Source organism: Lutjanus erythropterus, chromosome 4 (genome assembly GCF_056507025.1).
Source record: "Lutjanus erythropterus isolate fLutEry1 chromosome 4, fLutEry1.hap2, whole genome shotgun sequence".
Taxonomy (NCBI): Eukaryota; Metazoa; Chordata; class Actinopteri; order Lutjaniformes; family Lutjanidae; genus Lutjanus; species Lutjanus erythropterus.
Window position 1 is genome coordinate 11,711,773 of NC_139320.1, and position 16,942 is coordinate 11,728,714.

Consider the following 16,942-nt stretch of genomic DNA (forward strand, 5'->3'; position numbering starts at 1 on the left):
AGATCTCTGCAGAGTCTAGAAAAGTTGCCAGTCTTACAAATCGCTTTTGTAGCAAAAACATTTTTTGTAGATTGGTGGGATATGCATTTGTCCATACAATATTACCATAAATCAAGTAGGGATAAATCATGGAATAATATAAAGTTAGTAAAAACAAAAAGGATTTACAAGACATTGTAGTTTGCTGATGATGCCCAGTGATTTCACAATTTTGTTATGAATAAAATTGATATGCTTTTTCCAATTTAACTTCCCCCCACTGACACTCTGACACAATCCTTTTCATATCTCCTGCCCCTGCCTGCAAATATTATAAAATTTGACTTTTTAATATTTAATGAGAGCTTGTTAAGTTGAAACCATCTTGTAATTCTCACCAATTCCTCATTTGTATTATTTACTAGAGTGTGTAAGTCAGTATGTGATAGGATCATATTGGTATCATCAGCAAACAAAATAGGAAAAGAAAATTTACAAACTAATGAAAAGTCATTAATATAAATAAGAAACAATAACGGTCCCAAAATCCCTTGTAGTACTCCACATGTTATATGAACTGTACTTGAGACACAACCATTTAATAACACATATCGCTCTCTTTCACTCATATAACTAGTGAGCCACTTTCTAAAAAAATACCTAGTGCAAATTTATTTGCATTCTCATGTTATATCTATCTTACATTTTACAAATTTTCCTTTTGTGATATACTGTTTAAGTATTTTTTTTAGTTTTTAGTTAGTCCCAACTGAAAGCCTGCCAGCGTTTAACAATAAATCTAACACAACTCGTGCTGCAGTATAAACTTTCACAAAATGAAACATTGAAAAAATACTTGCCAACATCCAACCCACTGCTGTTGTTATTTAGTTGACTTCAAATGCGGCGTAACTTTCACACAGTTCCTCTTGACTGTCGCTGAGCGTTACAGCGTCAGTCCAACATCATCCCAGCCTGTGGGAAAAGCCACACTAGCCGTGCAGCATGCTAATGCCAAGTTCCACAGGTTAACCTACGAAATAGATACTAAAACAACATAAAATATGGCTAAACCTACAACTTTCAAGCTTGAAGTCAAGTCACGGACAGCTGGTATTGATCAGTCCTGGAGCTTGAACTATTACTGGCCCTTGGTATTGCTTGTGGAATTTTTGAAGCATTGATTCATTCATTTAACACCCATTGAAGTGTATAACATAGGTTTTTTTCTTGTTGCTTGTCATCCCCTGCGGTTGCCTTGTCAGTAACACAGTATTTCAAAATTGCAGCTGTGACAGCCCTGGTCTCGTTTTGCTTTGGTCTTGGTCTCGACTTGGTCTCAACCCCTCAAAATCTTGGTCTTGTCTTTGTGTCAATAAACTCTGGTCTTGGTTATGACTTGGTCATAGTTTAGGTGGTCTTGACTACAATACAGCACATTTTTCTCACATTCTTCAAATTCTGTTTCCCTGATCTGAAAATTGCAATCCCATCAGCATAACTAGAAAACATGTTTTTTTCTCCATCACTTGCACTGAAGTAATAGAAATCCCTCCCTTCGTGAATGTGCAAGCTGCCCAAACAACCCCTGACAGATCTGGTGAAATAGAAAGAAAGCGTCCCTGCTCATTCCTTTTTATCAGAGCAGATTACATTTGCTGCAGCATTAAGAGTGAATTACCTCAATACTAAGAACTGATTAGGTTTCTAGCTTGAGTAGAGAATACTCCAGCCATGTTCGACACTGCAATCAAATTCATTTTGATTATTTTGCCTCCTGAATAGATTGTACATCTATTCAGCAGCAGCAGCAGCCACAGTGCAGACCAGTTCTTCATGTGATGTAAATAAACATGATCCTTGGTTGCAGAACACTTTCTGTAACCTTGGATATTGATTTTTTTAATGGTGTCTTTCTCCCACACATTCCGTTCCATGTTCTCATTTCTATGCATTTGTGTAAATAATGGATCATGTGAATAGATCATCAATAAACTGTTAAATCATTCAAACCTTGTCCTATAACATCCTTTCCAATTTCCTGAATAATCATTTTAGCATTTACAGCTAAATTGTTTTTTTGTTTGTTTTTTTTATATATATACTTTACTCCCCAAGTGTCCTTGTATCAAGGTCTTTAGAGGTGAAGCTGAAGAGCGGAGGTGGTAAAGTAAGAGGAGACTCTTTTTATCCGCATCTGCCTCCCTGTATCTGAGGGAATGCCAAGTGCCTGGAATATGCTCACACATACACTCTTGGACACACACACACACTCACACACATAAACTGCATGGGCACCACTTCAATTTGCAAGAAATGATTTGAGCTGTGTTATTTACACAAGACTTCCTCCAGTTAAAGGGTGAATGTGCTCGTTCAATTTCTTTCTCTTTTCTATTGGATTTATTTATTTCCTGTCAGCTCTGCTCCTATGTTTATTACGGCAATCTGCTTTTTTCTTCCCCTCCCCTTTTCTATGCTTCCACCCCATCTCTGAGAACACTATTACTCTAGCTGCCCCCGCTGCTGCGGATGCAGATGCACTCAATTCAATTTCTCTCTGCTGCTGCAATGTGAGGGAAGCAGGGAGGGGGGACAGAGACAGGTACAACGAGGTAGAGGGGGGTAGAAAAGGGAAAGAGGATTGGAGGTGTGGTTGGTGCTCAGCAGGTGGACAGATACAAGACTGCCTCCACCCTTTTTTTCTTTCCTTGAAGGACATTATCATAGGAGCCCGGTGTAGCTCAGCACACCACGACATGGCTTGGATCTCTTTCTGTGCCTCAGGCTCCAGCAGAGATGAGTACATCTTAACCAGGTCTGATAGACGTACTGTACAGGGTCTACTACGCAAGAGCTGGAGCCTGAGCTGCTGCCACTGAGGTTAGAGTAAGTTTAGAGACTCAGGCAGCCCTCTGATCCCCTCCAGCTGTGCAGTTTAAACATATTTCAATCTATTGACTCGGTGTGTGCTTGTGTTTGTGTGAGCCAGAGAGGCAGACAGAGAGAGGCAGAGTCTGTATTAGAGAGTGAGTCAGTGTCTGTGCTACAGCTGTGTAATCACAAATAATAATTACAGCAAGTTTTACATCCCAAGAGGCCGTTTTAATCAGATGTAAAGATGCTCCAGATGGCCTCCTAAAACAAGGTGTTCTGGTGTTACACATAAATTTCTGGCCTCCAAATTGCATTTTGCCTGAAAAATTTTATATTTGTCTTTGTCAGGATTTAAAAGTCTAGTATGTAACATTTAATGGGGTTTATTCCAGAATATGGCAGAATTGGGATATGATATTCATAAATATTTATTCATAAGTGTACAATTTGTTGAAAATAAGAATTGTTGTATTTTTGTTATCTTAGAATGAGCCATTTATATTTACAGAAAGTGTAGGTCCTCTTCATGTTTCTACAAAACTCCCTAAAACGTGATATTTCACCCAGGGCAGTGCCTTACGTCCTGCGTCGAGAGTTGTGTGCCCGATTTGGGTTCTTGTTGGTTCACTTTTGGTTGCCTCATTATTTTTAGGATAAAACTAGGATAAACTAGCAGCTGTTGTCATGGCAGCAATTGTGACAAATGACTTTTACATGACCGTAAATTAATAAATTCTCAAATTGAAATTTGTTACTTCAAAATTAAACAACTTATTAATTTAACTAATTAACTGAAATATAAAAATAAATTGTGTAAGCTAATGTTCAACTTCCCAGGCAACAGCCAAGGGTCATTACTGAACATTTACTAATTAGTATAAACAAACAGAAACATACCCAGTGGGAACCAGTTTTTCATTGTTAGAAAATGGTCAGCAGGCCACCAAGAACCCTGATTTGGCCCCAAGGCCTTAAGTTGAGCATCACTGTCCTACATACTTGGTCCTGCATACTTGGAAGTGGAAAGTGAGACAACATATTGGCAATCTGCAAGCTTGCTGCTGGATGCGACTACATCCTACACACTAGTCCTTTAACAGGGGCTCATGGCAAAGATGTCCTAGAAAATTAATTAAAAAAAAAAAAAAAAAAGCAGTGAAAACACCCCTGATGGTACCCAATCTGCTTGTCAACAAAGGAAGTGTACAGTATACAATACTGGGGAACAAAGAATAGAATGGAAAACTACAATTTGCCAGCAGGGAAAAAGAAATAGTGGTGGTATAAATTCAGTGTTTATTTGCCAGTATGCAATGCAGCTATATTATTTCACTGTTAAATAAAATTGTCCCTGAAAAGTTGCACAGCTTCTCTGAGGATCAGATCAAGGGACTATAAAGCCTGCTGGGAAAAGACTTCCTCTCTTCCCTGGGTCTTAATATAGTGTTTTATTTTATTCGGTGTTTTATTCTATTGCCATCCACATCCTACTAACAATATTCTGGTCTTCTGGTGCGGTTTTGTTGTCAGTATTTTACTTCCGTAGATGGTGCATGTTTGCGTGTGTATGTTCATTTGCGTGTGCAGTTCATTTTGCATGTCAGACCACATTAACTTCTGAGGATCATCCATTTAACACAGTTTCTTTTTCACCTTGTTTATGTGGCATGTTTTTCCTCCCATTTCTGCTCATTTTTTCATTGAAGAGACTTAAGGTGCTCTGTGCTTTTCCAGCAGGGAATTCAGACTTTGGAATCATCCGCCTGGAAGCTCAAATTAAAAGTGTGAATTCAGTATCATCTTTTCTATCACTTCCTCAAACAACCTTTTGCATGCTTGCTCAGTTTTTCATGTGCTGTGCTCCCTGGGGGAGCTCCTTCTTTTATGTTGCTTTAATCTCTTTGGTGTTAGTGATGCTGTCTGTTCAGTGTATACTGAGTTTACCTTTTATCACATCACCATGCAAACCTTGTTTAGAAAAAGTGTTCTGAAGCAGGAAACAGTTATATAAAGTTTAGTTACAGCGTAGAAGCCACATGCCCTCTTGCTAATGCTCAGTCACAAAGCCGTGGATCAGTTTATGATCGGCTTTGTCTCCTCCAGTTTATTGCACACAAAGCTGCCCCTGTTATGAATTAAATGTCCTGAGTGCTGCAGACAGTCCTGGAGGTCAGAGCGGCTATGAGAAACAACTTGTCTGCTAGCAACAGACTCAAGTCACTTTTATTAGATTTCTCCTCATTTCATTTTCTCAAACGCAGATGAAAAATCACAAGTCATGAATGTAATTTAATGTATCGCTTTTGAAGTATAATTAGAATGTCTGGCCTGACATGAGTCGGTTTCTAATTCGAAGGCCTTGTACATCACGTGAATTCATGTACTTTAATACAATTTGACTTGTTTTTTTCCTGTCAGACTCACACACATGGACACACAGAGTCATTTTCAGCAGGGATTTTACAGTGGAGACTGTGTCAGCTGCACGATACAGCTGTTGATTTAAATGTAAGGGACACAGGGAAAACTAGGCAGCATTGTTTACAAGTCATATTAGTTGTCTTTTGACACATTCTCCCTCAAGACCTCTCTGCATTTTACTTATTTTTTTCTTGCATCTTGACCGAGATTCAGTCAGAACCCGTGGAGGAAATGTTAAGCTGGTCAAAGACAAGGTTTGATTCAGCTGCCGTCCCCTGAGTGTGTACAAAACACACCAGTATTACACAGGCAGTATGGGTATATGTATATCACACACGTTTTATGGCTTCAGACAAAGAAAAGAATATTGAATTGTGACTAATGTCATTTGTATGAGATCAAATGAACAATTAAGACAGTCATACTGAATCTTCAATCTGCTCAAAGTTATCTGTGATAACTGTACATACTGAGATGCATATTGAATTTGTCGGAGCAGAGACACACATAACCAGTCCACACACACCGGCATCCTCTGTGTGTCTCTAGTTCTCTCCTTTGTTTGGTCTCTCAGAGACGTACAGCAGTCCCCTTTCCTCTTTTGTTTTTCTCAGTTTGCACTTTGCAGGCTGGAGATGGGGAATAGATCAAAAGCAGAATGGATGAGCTGTTTTGCAAGATCCCCCAGTCTTAACGGATTTCAAGGCTGGGTGAGACTGTGTATGTGTTGCTTGGCTGGGTGTGTGTGCGTGCGTGTTTATGCGAGTGTTTGAATGTGTGTAATATGCATGTACATGCAAATTTATGTGTGTGTGTGTGCCTGAGTGCCTCTGTGCCTGTGTGCCAGCAAGTTTGCCTCTGTGTCTCTGTTTTTATCAGTCTGCGAAGTGCACCCTTGAATTCTTACTAAGACTCTCGATATAATGTAGCTACAGAACAATAGCTGCAGTGTAACCTTATAGATAGCATTTCAAGTGTTCTCTCTCTTCTGGGTACAGACAGGTTCATAGTCACACTCGTTTCTCCCAGCAGTCTTGTTAGAGTCTTTGAGGGATTCCCATTTGATCTCACATTCATCGTGATCATTGTTTTTGTTTTTTTGTTTTTTAATGGGTCAACAAAACACTTGGATTTGAGATATCATACACACTTACACACAGCAGTATGCACATTAGCATGCTGCCAACTTATGCAGGCAGATAATAGTAACAAAAAAGAACATTATATATAGACATATTAAATATGTATGTTATATCCTCAAGGAAAAGTTAATATTTCTATCTGACCCTGGTCATAGCCTCCACATTTCAAACCATAAAGGATGCTAGGAGGTGATTATAGATTTGATCTAATCTTTATTAATGCAGCCTCCCAGAACTCAGTGTGAGAGGTTTTAGCACTATATACTGTATTCTTGCTGTGAAGTTTTTGAGATGGACTGCATGCATAAAGGAATGCAGGCATTCGTGCTTGGACATTAAAATGGTTTGTATCTAGAGAGTAATTTATTCACATCATGACCTCCAATGTTCAGTTATTCATATTGCAACACTATCTACTGGTAATTACGTTCATAATGTTTTCATTGTTTCAATAATTCGTGCCTGAAATTTGTTCACAGACAACGTTTCTTTGAAACAGTACATTTACTTTTGTACAGTGTGCAATGTACAGTGAACTTCAGGCTTGCAACTTTCAGTTATTTTCATTTTCTCTATTAATTGATTAGTTGTTTGGTCCATAAAATGTCAGAAGATCATGAAAAATGTTCAGCACCATTTCCCAAAGCCCAAAGTGACGTCCTCAAATTTCTTGTTTTGTCCACAACCCTAAAATATTCAGTTTACTATCATAGAAGAATAAAGAAACCAGAAAATATTCACATTTGAGAAGCTGAAATCATAGATTTTGGCCATGTTTTTCCTTTGCAACTTGCCAAATACGTTATTTAACATTTCCTCTATATGTTAAAAGAAAATTTATTTCAGTCAGCATTATGTTTCCCTCAAATTGTATTTACTGTTTCAGATTAGTTGCACAGGAACTTAATTTAGGAGACAGAGCTTTTGAAAATCCTACCAGAGAACATTTAAAGCTTCACCTAAAAGCCCCAGTACCACTGTCTGTGCTCCAATTAGTGCATTACACTTAACATTTCCACCTCTGTAACCTCACCCAAGCCAACACTCCTGCTGCCCTCTCCTCATCCCACAGACTTTGACCCTGCATCATCAGCAGTGCTCAGCCTTGTCCTGTCTCTCTCTCTGTTGTTCAAAAGTCTGATTGTCTGCTCCCAGTCTGGAAGGAAGCCACACACAGGGAACAACCATGCAAATTAGTTATGTATAAATGTACTTTCCTGGAGACAGGCCTGCATATCTTCATACTGCACATTCAGAAGAGTGACTAGACTAAGACTAGAGGGAGGTAATGAGTAATGAGGACTGGAACACAACCCTAAAAGTCTTGCTCTGTCCCAGACATGTGCACTAGAGATGAAGACATTTGGACAGTAAGTGGTGTCGGGGTGCATAGGCTGAGCAGGGACTGTGGCTGTGAGGGCATCCATTGTTTGCTGTGCGCTCAATGGGGAACATGGCACTTGGAGAGCATGCAGCGTTGCTTTGAAGATCTACTCTGACAGCCGAAAGACCTCTTCGTCCAGAGCTTGTTTTCTCATTACGGCGACTGAACAAGCAAAGGCTTTATTCACCATAATGCCAAATGGTGAGTGTGCTGACTGGCGTTGGGATGAATTACCAGATCTAAAATAATATGATGCTCTTGTGTGCACTCAGACGTGGCAAAACACAGTTTAGACTGTTATGAAACAGCAGATTTTAAAAGTGCAGCCAGGTCAACTTTTTCCACACTTGCCTTTCTCTTCCAGGCTTCTGGACTAGAAATAATAGCAGGAATGTGGCAAGAACACCACAAGTCTGTAGCTTCTTTTCTTCAATCAGCTCTCAAGTCACGACTGTGTGCTTTGCCCAACCCTCTTTACTGTATGGCAGTGCCAAACACCTACACCACCACCTGTGTCTGTCTGCCTAGCCCCAGAAGTTTGCCTCCAGCACCACCCTGATTAGGTTCATTCCTGTTGATGATGAGTCATACCAGAGGGAGTGTCTGTAAAAAGATAGCCCACTTTTCCCACTCACTACTCCATAGAGAAAACATGCATAACAGTTATACACACTGATACAATGCCTTTGCTTGTCATTTGAACAATGTGATCGTTGTGAGGCAGAGTGGGTGCGCTCTAAATATAACTGTCCTCTGTTTTGTTTTAACTGGGGTGCTAGCTGCTGATTCAACCAGTGGTAATGTCCGCCGATGGGTAGAAAGTGCATCTACTTCAGCATATTTTCATCAAGCTGAGATGGCATAATGTTCCTATAAGAGCAATAAAAGTCCATCCTCAGAGGCCCATGAGGATTTTATGCTTCTGCAATACACACAGCTAACACTCTCAGAAATAAGGATTTCAAAAGGGTTCCTCCTGAAGGGCTGAGGTTCTATCCAGGACCATTTTCTTCTGAAGAGCCCTTTTTTTTTGCAGAATAGGTTAATCAAGACTAGGAATCTTTGTAAGACTAAGGGTTTTCACCCAAAGAACCATTTTTTGAAGAAACAGTTTTGCAATAATTGCTGAAATCTTTGGAAGAACCCCTTTGCCAAAGATTCATGAAAGGTTCTTTGTACTATAATATAGGGTTTTCGGTAGAACCCCCTGGATGGGTTCTTGTTAGCATCAGTAGAAGGTGGAAAGGCTCTTGATAGAACCTGCAAATATGGTTCTGGATGGGACCATCACACCATGGAGCAGATTTCGGTGGAACTTTCTGATTTGTATGAAAACTTTTAAAGATTATCCCATAATATAGGGTTCTTGGTAAAACCCCCTGGGTGGGTTCCAGATAAAATCCTTAATATATAAAAAGGTTCTCAGTAGAACCCTCTGGAGATAGAACTCCCATTACACCATAGAACCTGTAGAACCTTTCATAGGGGGTTTTAGATGAAACTGTTCATAGATGGTTCTAGTTATAAACCTCTATGCTGGGTTCAACATAGAACTCTCTGAATGTTCCTAGTGGAACCTTTGTAAAAGGTTCTACCAAGAATCAAAAATGGTCTTCTATGGGGACAAGCCAAAGAACCCCTCATAGTGCTAGTAAGCACCTTTATTCCGAAGAGTGCAGGCATCCACGTATACAAGCACACTGCCAGAACACACACACACACACACACACACACTTCCGTCCTCGACTCAGACTCATTTGCAGCGCTGTGACACCTGAATGCTTTAGCCTCGGTGTAAGTGGGCTGTATGACATTATGCTTGATAATGGTAGCTATTGCTTCTCTCATATATGATGGATGCGTCTGTCACCGCACAGTCTCGCCACACCCTATTGGATACGGCATTTTTCTGACAGGGGAATCAGCCAATCCTGACGCTTCAGTGAGCAGCCCCCCTAATCTTTTCCTCGTGCTGTAATTCCAGGTTGCAGAACAAACCCGTGGGTAATCCGTCGCAGGGTGCAACGTTCCACTTGTTGTCACTCTCTTCATCTCTCTCTCTCTCTCTCTCTCTCTCTCTCTCTGTCTCTCTCTCTCTCTCTCTCTCTTTTCCTCGCTCTCTCACTCTTTCGTTTTATTTTGCACTTACATAAACTCCCTCTCTCCGTGTGTGTGTGTGTGTATCTTTTCTGTCTCTCTGTTGCTGTCTCCTTCTCTTGTTCTTTCTCCACCTTATGTTCTGGCTCCCTAGCTGGCTGCTCCTCATACTTTCTCATTGATTTTCTTTCCATTTGCCAGCCCCGCCGCACCTATTCAGTAAGTGATTGACATTCCCCTGCATCTTTCTATTTCTCTCCCAGTCTTTTCCTTTTGCTCCTCTCCTATTCCCCTCTCTCTTATTATACCCTATTCTTCCTCCCGCCTCCCTTATTTCTCGAGAAAATAAATAGTGCACAGAACTCGTCAACAGTCTGAACTTTGTCTGAATTTGCTTCCAAGATTCACTGCTTGCACTGCACTGTACTTATTTATTGTAATTGTGGCGTAAATACCAAATTAATGACACTGCAAATGAGAAACATCAAGTTACAGCTATTTATATTGTTGTACACAAACATAGTCTGGTGTGTGGCAATATGCAGCTTCCTCTCTGTATGATAAAAGCTTATGAGTCTAATAGATTCTCAGGCTGTGCTGCCTGTATAATGAGGTTTTATGCAATGGTTCAATGCTGTTGCTTCACAAGGATTAATGCGATGGTTAGGGTTCCCTTCACTTAAGTGTTTGTAACCTACAGAATTATTACAAAACGCTGCTCCAAGGGAAATGACATAAGATTACTGATGTTCCTTCCTGGCCGTCAGATTAATGGCAATGCTCTGATTAATATTTCACCAATTTAATTAGTTGTGCACAGGTGTCTCCAACTTTCAGACACTCTGTTGTCATCCTATTTGTGCTACATAATAAGTAGCCTCCCATTTTTATTGCACAAATCAATTTAAAAAGTGTAATTTATGGCATAAAGTCTTACAAGGAATAATTACAACATTAAAGGTTTTCAGTCTGTTTGATAAATGTCAAGGTGTGTTTTTTTCCTGTGTGTACATTAGCTGATGTATACCTCTTCCTTCCTGTTAGCTGAAGTGACTCATTGTACGGTGACAGCACAGCTCCCCCTCCCTGCTCAAAGCGAGTTGATAGCAGGGCCACCAAAAGGGCCAGTTCCTCCCCCACCAGCATATGGTTATGCTCCCTTCCTGTTCACAGCTCCCTCCTCTCCCTCTCTCCACCTCCTGTTCCTAAGAAGGAGTCACGCTGCCACCCCATCCCATTACCCTCGCAGTCACCCCCATGCTTAGACCTTTGGCGACACCCAGGCCACAGACAGCCACCTCCCACCACCTCCACAGGCTCTGACAACTGATTGTATACGCTGATTGCTGAACACCATATTTCTCAGGTTCCTTTTTTTTCCACCGTGCCACATTATGTTCACATTCCTCCCTCTCTGTGTTTCTTGAGGCCATCAGCAGCAGCAGAGTAATGAGTGTGTTGTTCAGGGGGTTGGGTAGAGCTAGTCTATTTGTGTGAGCAAGGTGCTGTTTCTCCCAACAAGTACACCAGAGGAAATGGAAGGAAATATCTTTTTGATCACATACTCTCAAAGGAAATCTTTGATTCCGGGAGCTCTCCCTCTCTCTTCCTTTTTTTTTTTTTTTTTTACATCTCACATCAGAATTCATCACCGGTGTTAGGAGAGTGGTTAAACGGCTTCCAAATGTAGGCACTGATCAACATGAATGGGCTGAAATCTCTTGAGAATTTGGGCAATTTAGCCTTGAAACAATCTATGACCAAGCTTGGAGAGCTGTTTTTTTTTTTAAGCCAGGCTTCAATCACTGTTTCTCTTTGGTTTGCCTCCAACCCACGAGAATACTGCCAAAGGTTTTCTAGCACGTAATCAGAGAGCTCATTCCAGTGACATGGATTGACTCACCTCAACAATGTATCAAAGCTAAATTAGATGGCATATTTTCTCATCTATTCCTCCTATATAATATTCATAATCCAGGGAGGTTGATTATTCTGATAAGGGATATTATTTCTCTGCAGCCTGGCAATGTTTACATAATGAGGTATATTTCAGAGATTGAATGTAAATGACAAAGAACAGTGTTTTGAGTTGTCATCATTGTATTTCTCAATGAGCCTCACAGGTTGTTTTTAGGAATATTTGAAACCATTACGCCATGGTATGGTTCTCTGTTAAAAAGGGTTCTCAGTAGAACCCCCTTGATGGGTTCTTGTTAACATCCTCAGAAGGTTGAAAGGTTCTTGATAAAACCAGCAGAGAGGGTTGGGTTGGGCTGGAGGGAGGTGGAACCATCACACCATGGAGCAGATCACCGTAGAACCTCTCACAGGGGTTTTTTGTGTACAGCCTTTTACATTTAGTCCTAAGTATAACCCTTTATGTTTGGTTCTTGGTAGAACCCTCTTAAAGGGTTCCAAGTGGAACCTTTATAAAAGGTTCTAACAGCAACCAAAAAGGGTTCTTCTGTGGTTCTCATAAACCTTTATTCTAAGAGTGTAGTAGGAACAGTGGGAAGAGTGATCCTAAAATACTTCTCATATATTAAATCTAAACAAGAGATAAGTTACATCTACAAAAGTTGCACAAACTAATGAAAAGACGTATTTTGCATGTTATCTCGATCTACAGTGATCTTGAGGTTATCTTCTATGCCAACACATACAGCAACTGCTCCTTTTATTACTGGCATTGAAATTGCATGTTTCTGCATCAGCCCATAAATGAAATGACAGTCTGTGAAGCTGCAAGATAAGGAAAGAAAAAATTGTTTTGCCGATCGCTCTGCCCATGTTGTGTCACATAACTCTTACCATATAATCACCAGCAAAGATGTATTGCAGCTTTGAACGTGAATAATAAAGATCTCATATAGCACACCACAGCACAGGGAGTACACTGCTGGCAACTGGAAAAGTCAAAACTCTGTTGTCACGTCAATATTAAGAAAAACACCTAAAGGTCCTGTGCCTGAACTGAACCAATATGAGGATGATACATTGCTACAGTTTTTCCAACTGGTCCACTTTGCATTCACCAAGGCAAAGCTCAAACAGTTCAGAGATTGTAAACAAAAGTGATGCAGAGGAAATGTTCTTCGATTATTAGTCATACAGGCTGCGGTGACAACAAATGGCCCAATTTCTAACTGGATATTGTACATCAAGAGTCAGCAAAATACAAAGAAGAAGAGAAAACTTTTTTTTTTCAACAAATGAAATGACACATACAATGGTACACTTCTGTGATTGGTTCGAGTGGTGTTCATGCCAGAAAAGAACTGCTCCAGAGATCACCTGACAACAGTCTGAGACCAAATGTTCAAGGTGGACCACAGAGCATTTTTTTGGTCCAAACCAGAATTTGTGTCCAGCATTCACAAAACCCAAACTAACCTCCCCATAGTTTTACTGGACAACTTTGCCTTTTTTTTTCACTTTATGCAGCATTTGGGCATATTTTAATAAGCTCCAGGGTTGCATAAATTTCCCATCCATTAGAGGAGCAAATGTAAATCCTTCAAGGTCAGAGAATACAAATCACCAAGGTCTTTCCCTGTCAGTGCCATTATGTTAAAATGGAGAAGAATGCGTGCCGGAAAGTAGCGAGAGGCAAAGTAAAGTTGGGGATTGACAAACTTGGGTTGAGCAAGTAAATGAACGAAGCAGGAGATGGCTGAGACAGTTTGAAAGGAGATGGGAGGAAAGACGCCATGTGAGGTGGAGGTGTGAATCCCCACTTGAGCTGTAATGAAAATGAGAATGTGGCTGTGCGCCACAGGATTTGCCGGTAATTGGTTTAATGAATGCATTCTGTTGCCTCTGATTGAACACATGCCCTGCGTTCACTCCTCAAGGAGCCACACACATGTTGTCTTTGTTTCCTCCTGCAGGCTCGCTAACTTTTGCCGTGTCGCAGAGACGTGTTGATGTGTCCACTGCGTTCTATCTGTCTTACACTGTCTTTTGTGAAGGTCATACTGGTGCTCCTTTGGAGAAGAGGGAGGCAATTAAGCACAGACTGTTTCTATTGGCCTTTTCCATCTGATGGACTTAGAGACTGATCTGTTTGTGTGTGCATGTGTGTGTCTGTGGGTGCTCTCTTTGCAGATTGGCCTGTGGCACTCGGAAGATGGACTGTCCATGGAGAGAAAGCTTCCATCAATCAACGTGACAGACACCCTCTTCAACACTACCCTTACCATCACGACAATATTAGTAAGTACTACTGTACACACACTAATACACACACAGCAGTAGTCCATGTCATTTTATTAGCTCAACTCCTAGGCTGATCTGCATGTGGCTGACATTCTGTGGTTGACAGACAATTACCATATCAAAAGCCCATTTTGTATTTTCAGATCCAAACTCGGTCCTCTTGGGATCAGAGGAACTGATGCTGTGCGATTGTTTTGCCCTGAGTACTTCAGATGAGGCTACATCACAGTGCATCAGCAGGAGCTAATAATTCACCATGTCAGCCATTCTCAGCCTCTGTTGTAAATGTAGATCCTGTGAGTCCTCACTACCTCACTGTGCTACCTGTTACAAGGGGCACAGTTGTTGAGTAATTTCCTTAATCACCTGCTTTGTTAATAATCAATAATCTATGACTCCTTAAAAGCTCATAAAATACAAAATGCTTCCCCTAAATGAAGGCTTTATTTAAATGGTTGACACTGGCTTTTTTTTCAGCACCACCCAAGTTAATTGGGTATCTGAATCATAAATTAAATAAACACAAGTAAATTATTTAAATAAGATTAAAAAGGAAAACAATACTTGCTCAGAATTGCTGCTGCTGCTGCTCAGCCTGTGGTTATTTAACAACAAGTTGCCAAACCAAATTCAAATGAGAAAGTGTAATAACTCAACCCAATTTATGGGCTTTATTTATTTATTGGAGGACAAATTGGATGGCACTAAGCAAGCATGGCGCCTAAAACATCTCATTCTTGTATTAATGAAAAATGCTCTAGAGATTTTGTATGCTTGAATTAAACTAGTTTGTATGTTTGTATGCAAATAAAAAAAAGATGGCCACAGTAGTCACCTCCCCGATATCTCTCCAAAACTTCTCCTTTTGCATGTTTTTTGTAGTCTTAACATTAGGTATGCCACAGTGTCGGCTGCTTAACCATAAGAATATTTTTGACTGGTTACACCTGTCGGTCACACTTAGCTAATGGCTTTGCTGGCTAGTAGTTTGAGGTGTAAAAATTAAGTTTGGTGTGGGAATATTTTCTACAGAAAGGCAACAAAGCCAGATGTAAATTGTGTGCTACTCTTTTCTTTAGTAGCAATACTGTCTAAGATGTAAGATATGTCTGAGTGAGGCTCGCAGCCAAAGATCACATTAGCTCTGCTAGCTTGGGGGACAAGCGTGATGTGCACCACTTATGCCAGTTACGATTCAAAGAGCTAATGTTAGTTCGGTACCTTGAGCCTGAGAACATTATTGTTACAGCTTTAGTAGATGGACCCAAATGCAAGACACAGACACTGGAGTTGTGAATGTTAACAGGGATTTATTGTAGGGGGCAAAGGGGAATGGAGGTGAAGAGGCAGCTGGCTGAGGCAGGGGATGCTGAGGAATGGCTGGAAGTGGAGGCAGCCAGCTGGGTAGCAGGCAGATGAATATGGTCCTGAAGCACAAGGAAAAACACAATTAACTGGGGAAACAAGGAACAATAAATCACTAGTAGAACTAGAATCAGGGAAACACTAGGAAGGCCTGACCTCCTGCTATGATGGTTGACTGAATGAACTGGCACTGGATGTGAGGAGACCAGGGGCCTCATTTCTAAAAATGTTCTTTGATTTGTATTTGAACTGAGTCTTAAGTTCATTTCTGACAGTGTGCTTCAATTTGATTCATAAAAGATAATGAGCATAAAAACCTCACTTAAGCAGGTTCTGAGAGGAAAATTTGTACCTTACGCACCTGTGATCTACAAACCTCAAATAAACTTAAAATTGAGTCCACCTGCCTTAAAATCAGTGATTGCCCCTCATATAAGCAAAACCAAGGGTTTAGTCAGGAATTTCCATAGACCAAAAGAGAGAAGCAAACTTTTTGGAAGAAGAGATCACAGCAATGGTAGAGGAGATTGAAGCCAGGTAATGCAAATTATTTGGCAGACTAAATAGTGGGGTGACTAAATGGTCAAACATGCAGCTCAGGAGTGGGTTGCTATTGATTCCTCCCACCTTTAAAGGATAATTCCTATCTCATTGTTCATAAAGCCAATACAAAGTTCCCCACAGGATTGAGCATGTATGTTTCCCAAATCACAATACCCCTACATAACCATCAGGGTCGAGTCTAGACTTTGTTGTTCGTGAGTGCATTTGCGATGCTTATGTAGTATTAGGGGATGTACAGGTCCAGTGCATCATCAAGCCATATTTCAGGTCTGCCCAAAAATCCTGAACATAGAAACAGTTTAACTCCACTATACAAAACCACATAGTTCTCAATCATGTAATGCCTTCAGAAGAAAATCTCTGAATTTCCTTTATACAGACTTCCCTCCAAAGATGTTGGATTGTAAATGCTTTATAGGGTAAGTGTGAATGCTTTTGGTAGTCTTTCCTCAAATGCATTTATGACATTGAACTTAGGTGTGCAATACCAAAAAAGATGGAAGCCGTTGAGCAAAGGCAGCTGGAGAGGGAAGTTCAGATATTGCATATTTTCTCACCTCCAGACTTTTTTCAGCATGAGAGAGGTGTGCATGGAGGGAGCTTCAGATGCTGTTTGACAATCTGTCAAGCTTTTCGTTTGAAGCATATTGACCTTTACAGATACTCAGATACCTACAGACATATCAACTAGAACTCCTGGTTGTTATTTATTAGCATAACAGCATAGTCAGTGGTGAGTCATGAGCTGTTCACATATCTGTTCAGTCTAACTCCTTCTTAATAAAAACTTTAAAGAAATTCAGCCGCTGAAACACATATCGAACTAATGTCTGAGCCAGGCCTATTCAATCTGCTGGCCATCGGCCAAATCCAGCCCTTTAACAGCCTCAATCTG

General features: G+C 40.5%; 1 protein-coding gene across 1 annotated transcript in view; it reads left to right on the forward strand.

Annotated features, from left to right (window-relative positions):
* grik4 (glutamate receptor, ionotropic, kainate 4) overlaps positions 1-16,942 on the forward strand; it is a 331,077-nt gene that overhangs the window by 272,623 nt on the left and 41,512 nt on the right. The window contains exon 11 of the mRNA XM_084716969.1: positions 14,008-14,115. Coding sequence (XP_084573095.1) covers positions 14,008-14,115 — 108 coding nt within the window. The remainder of the gene's footprint in view (positions 1-14,007; positions 14,116-16,942) is intronic.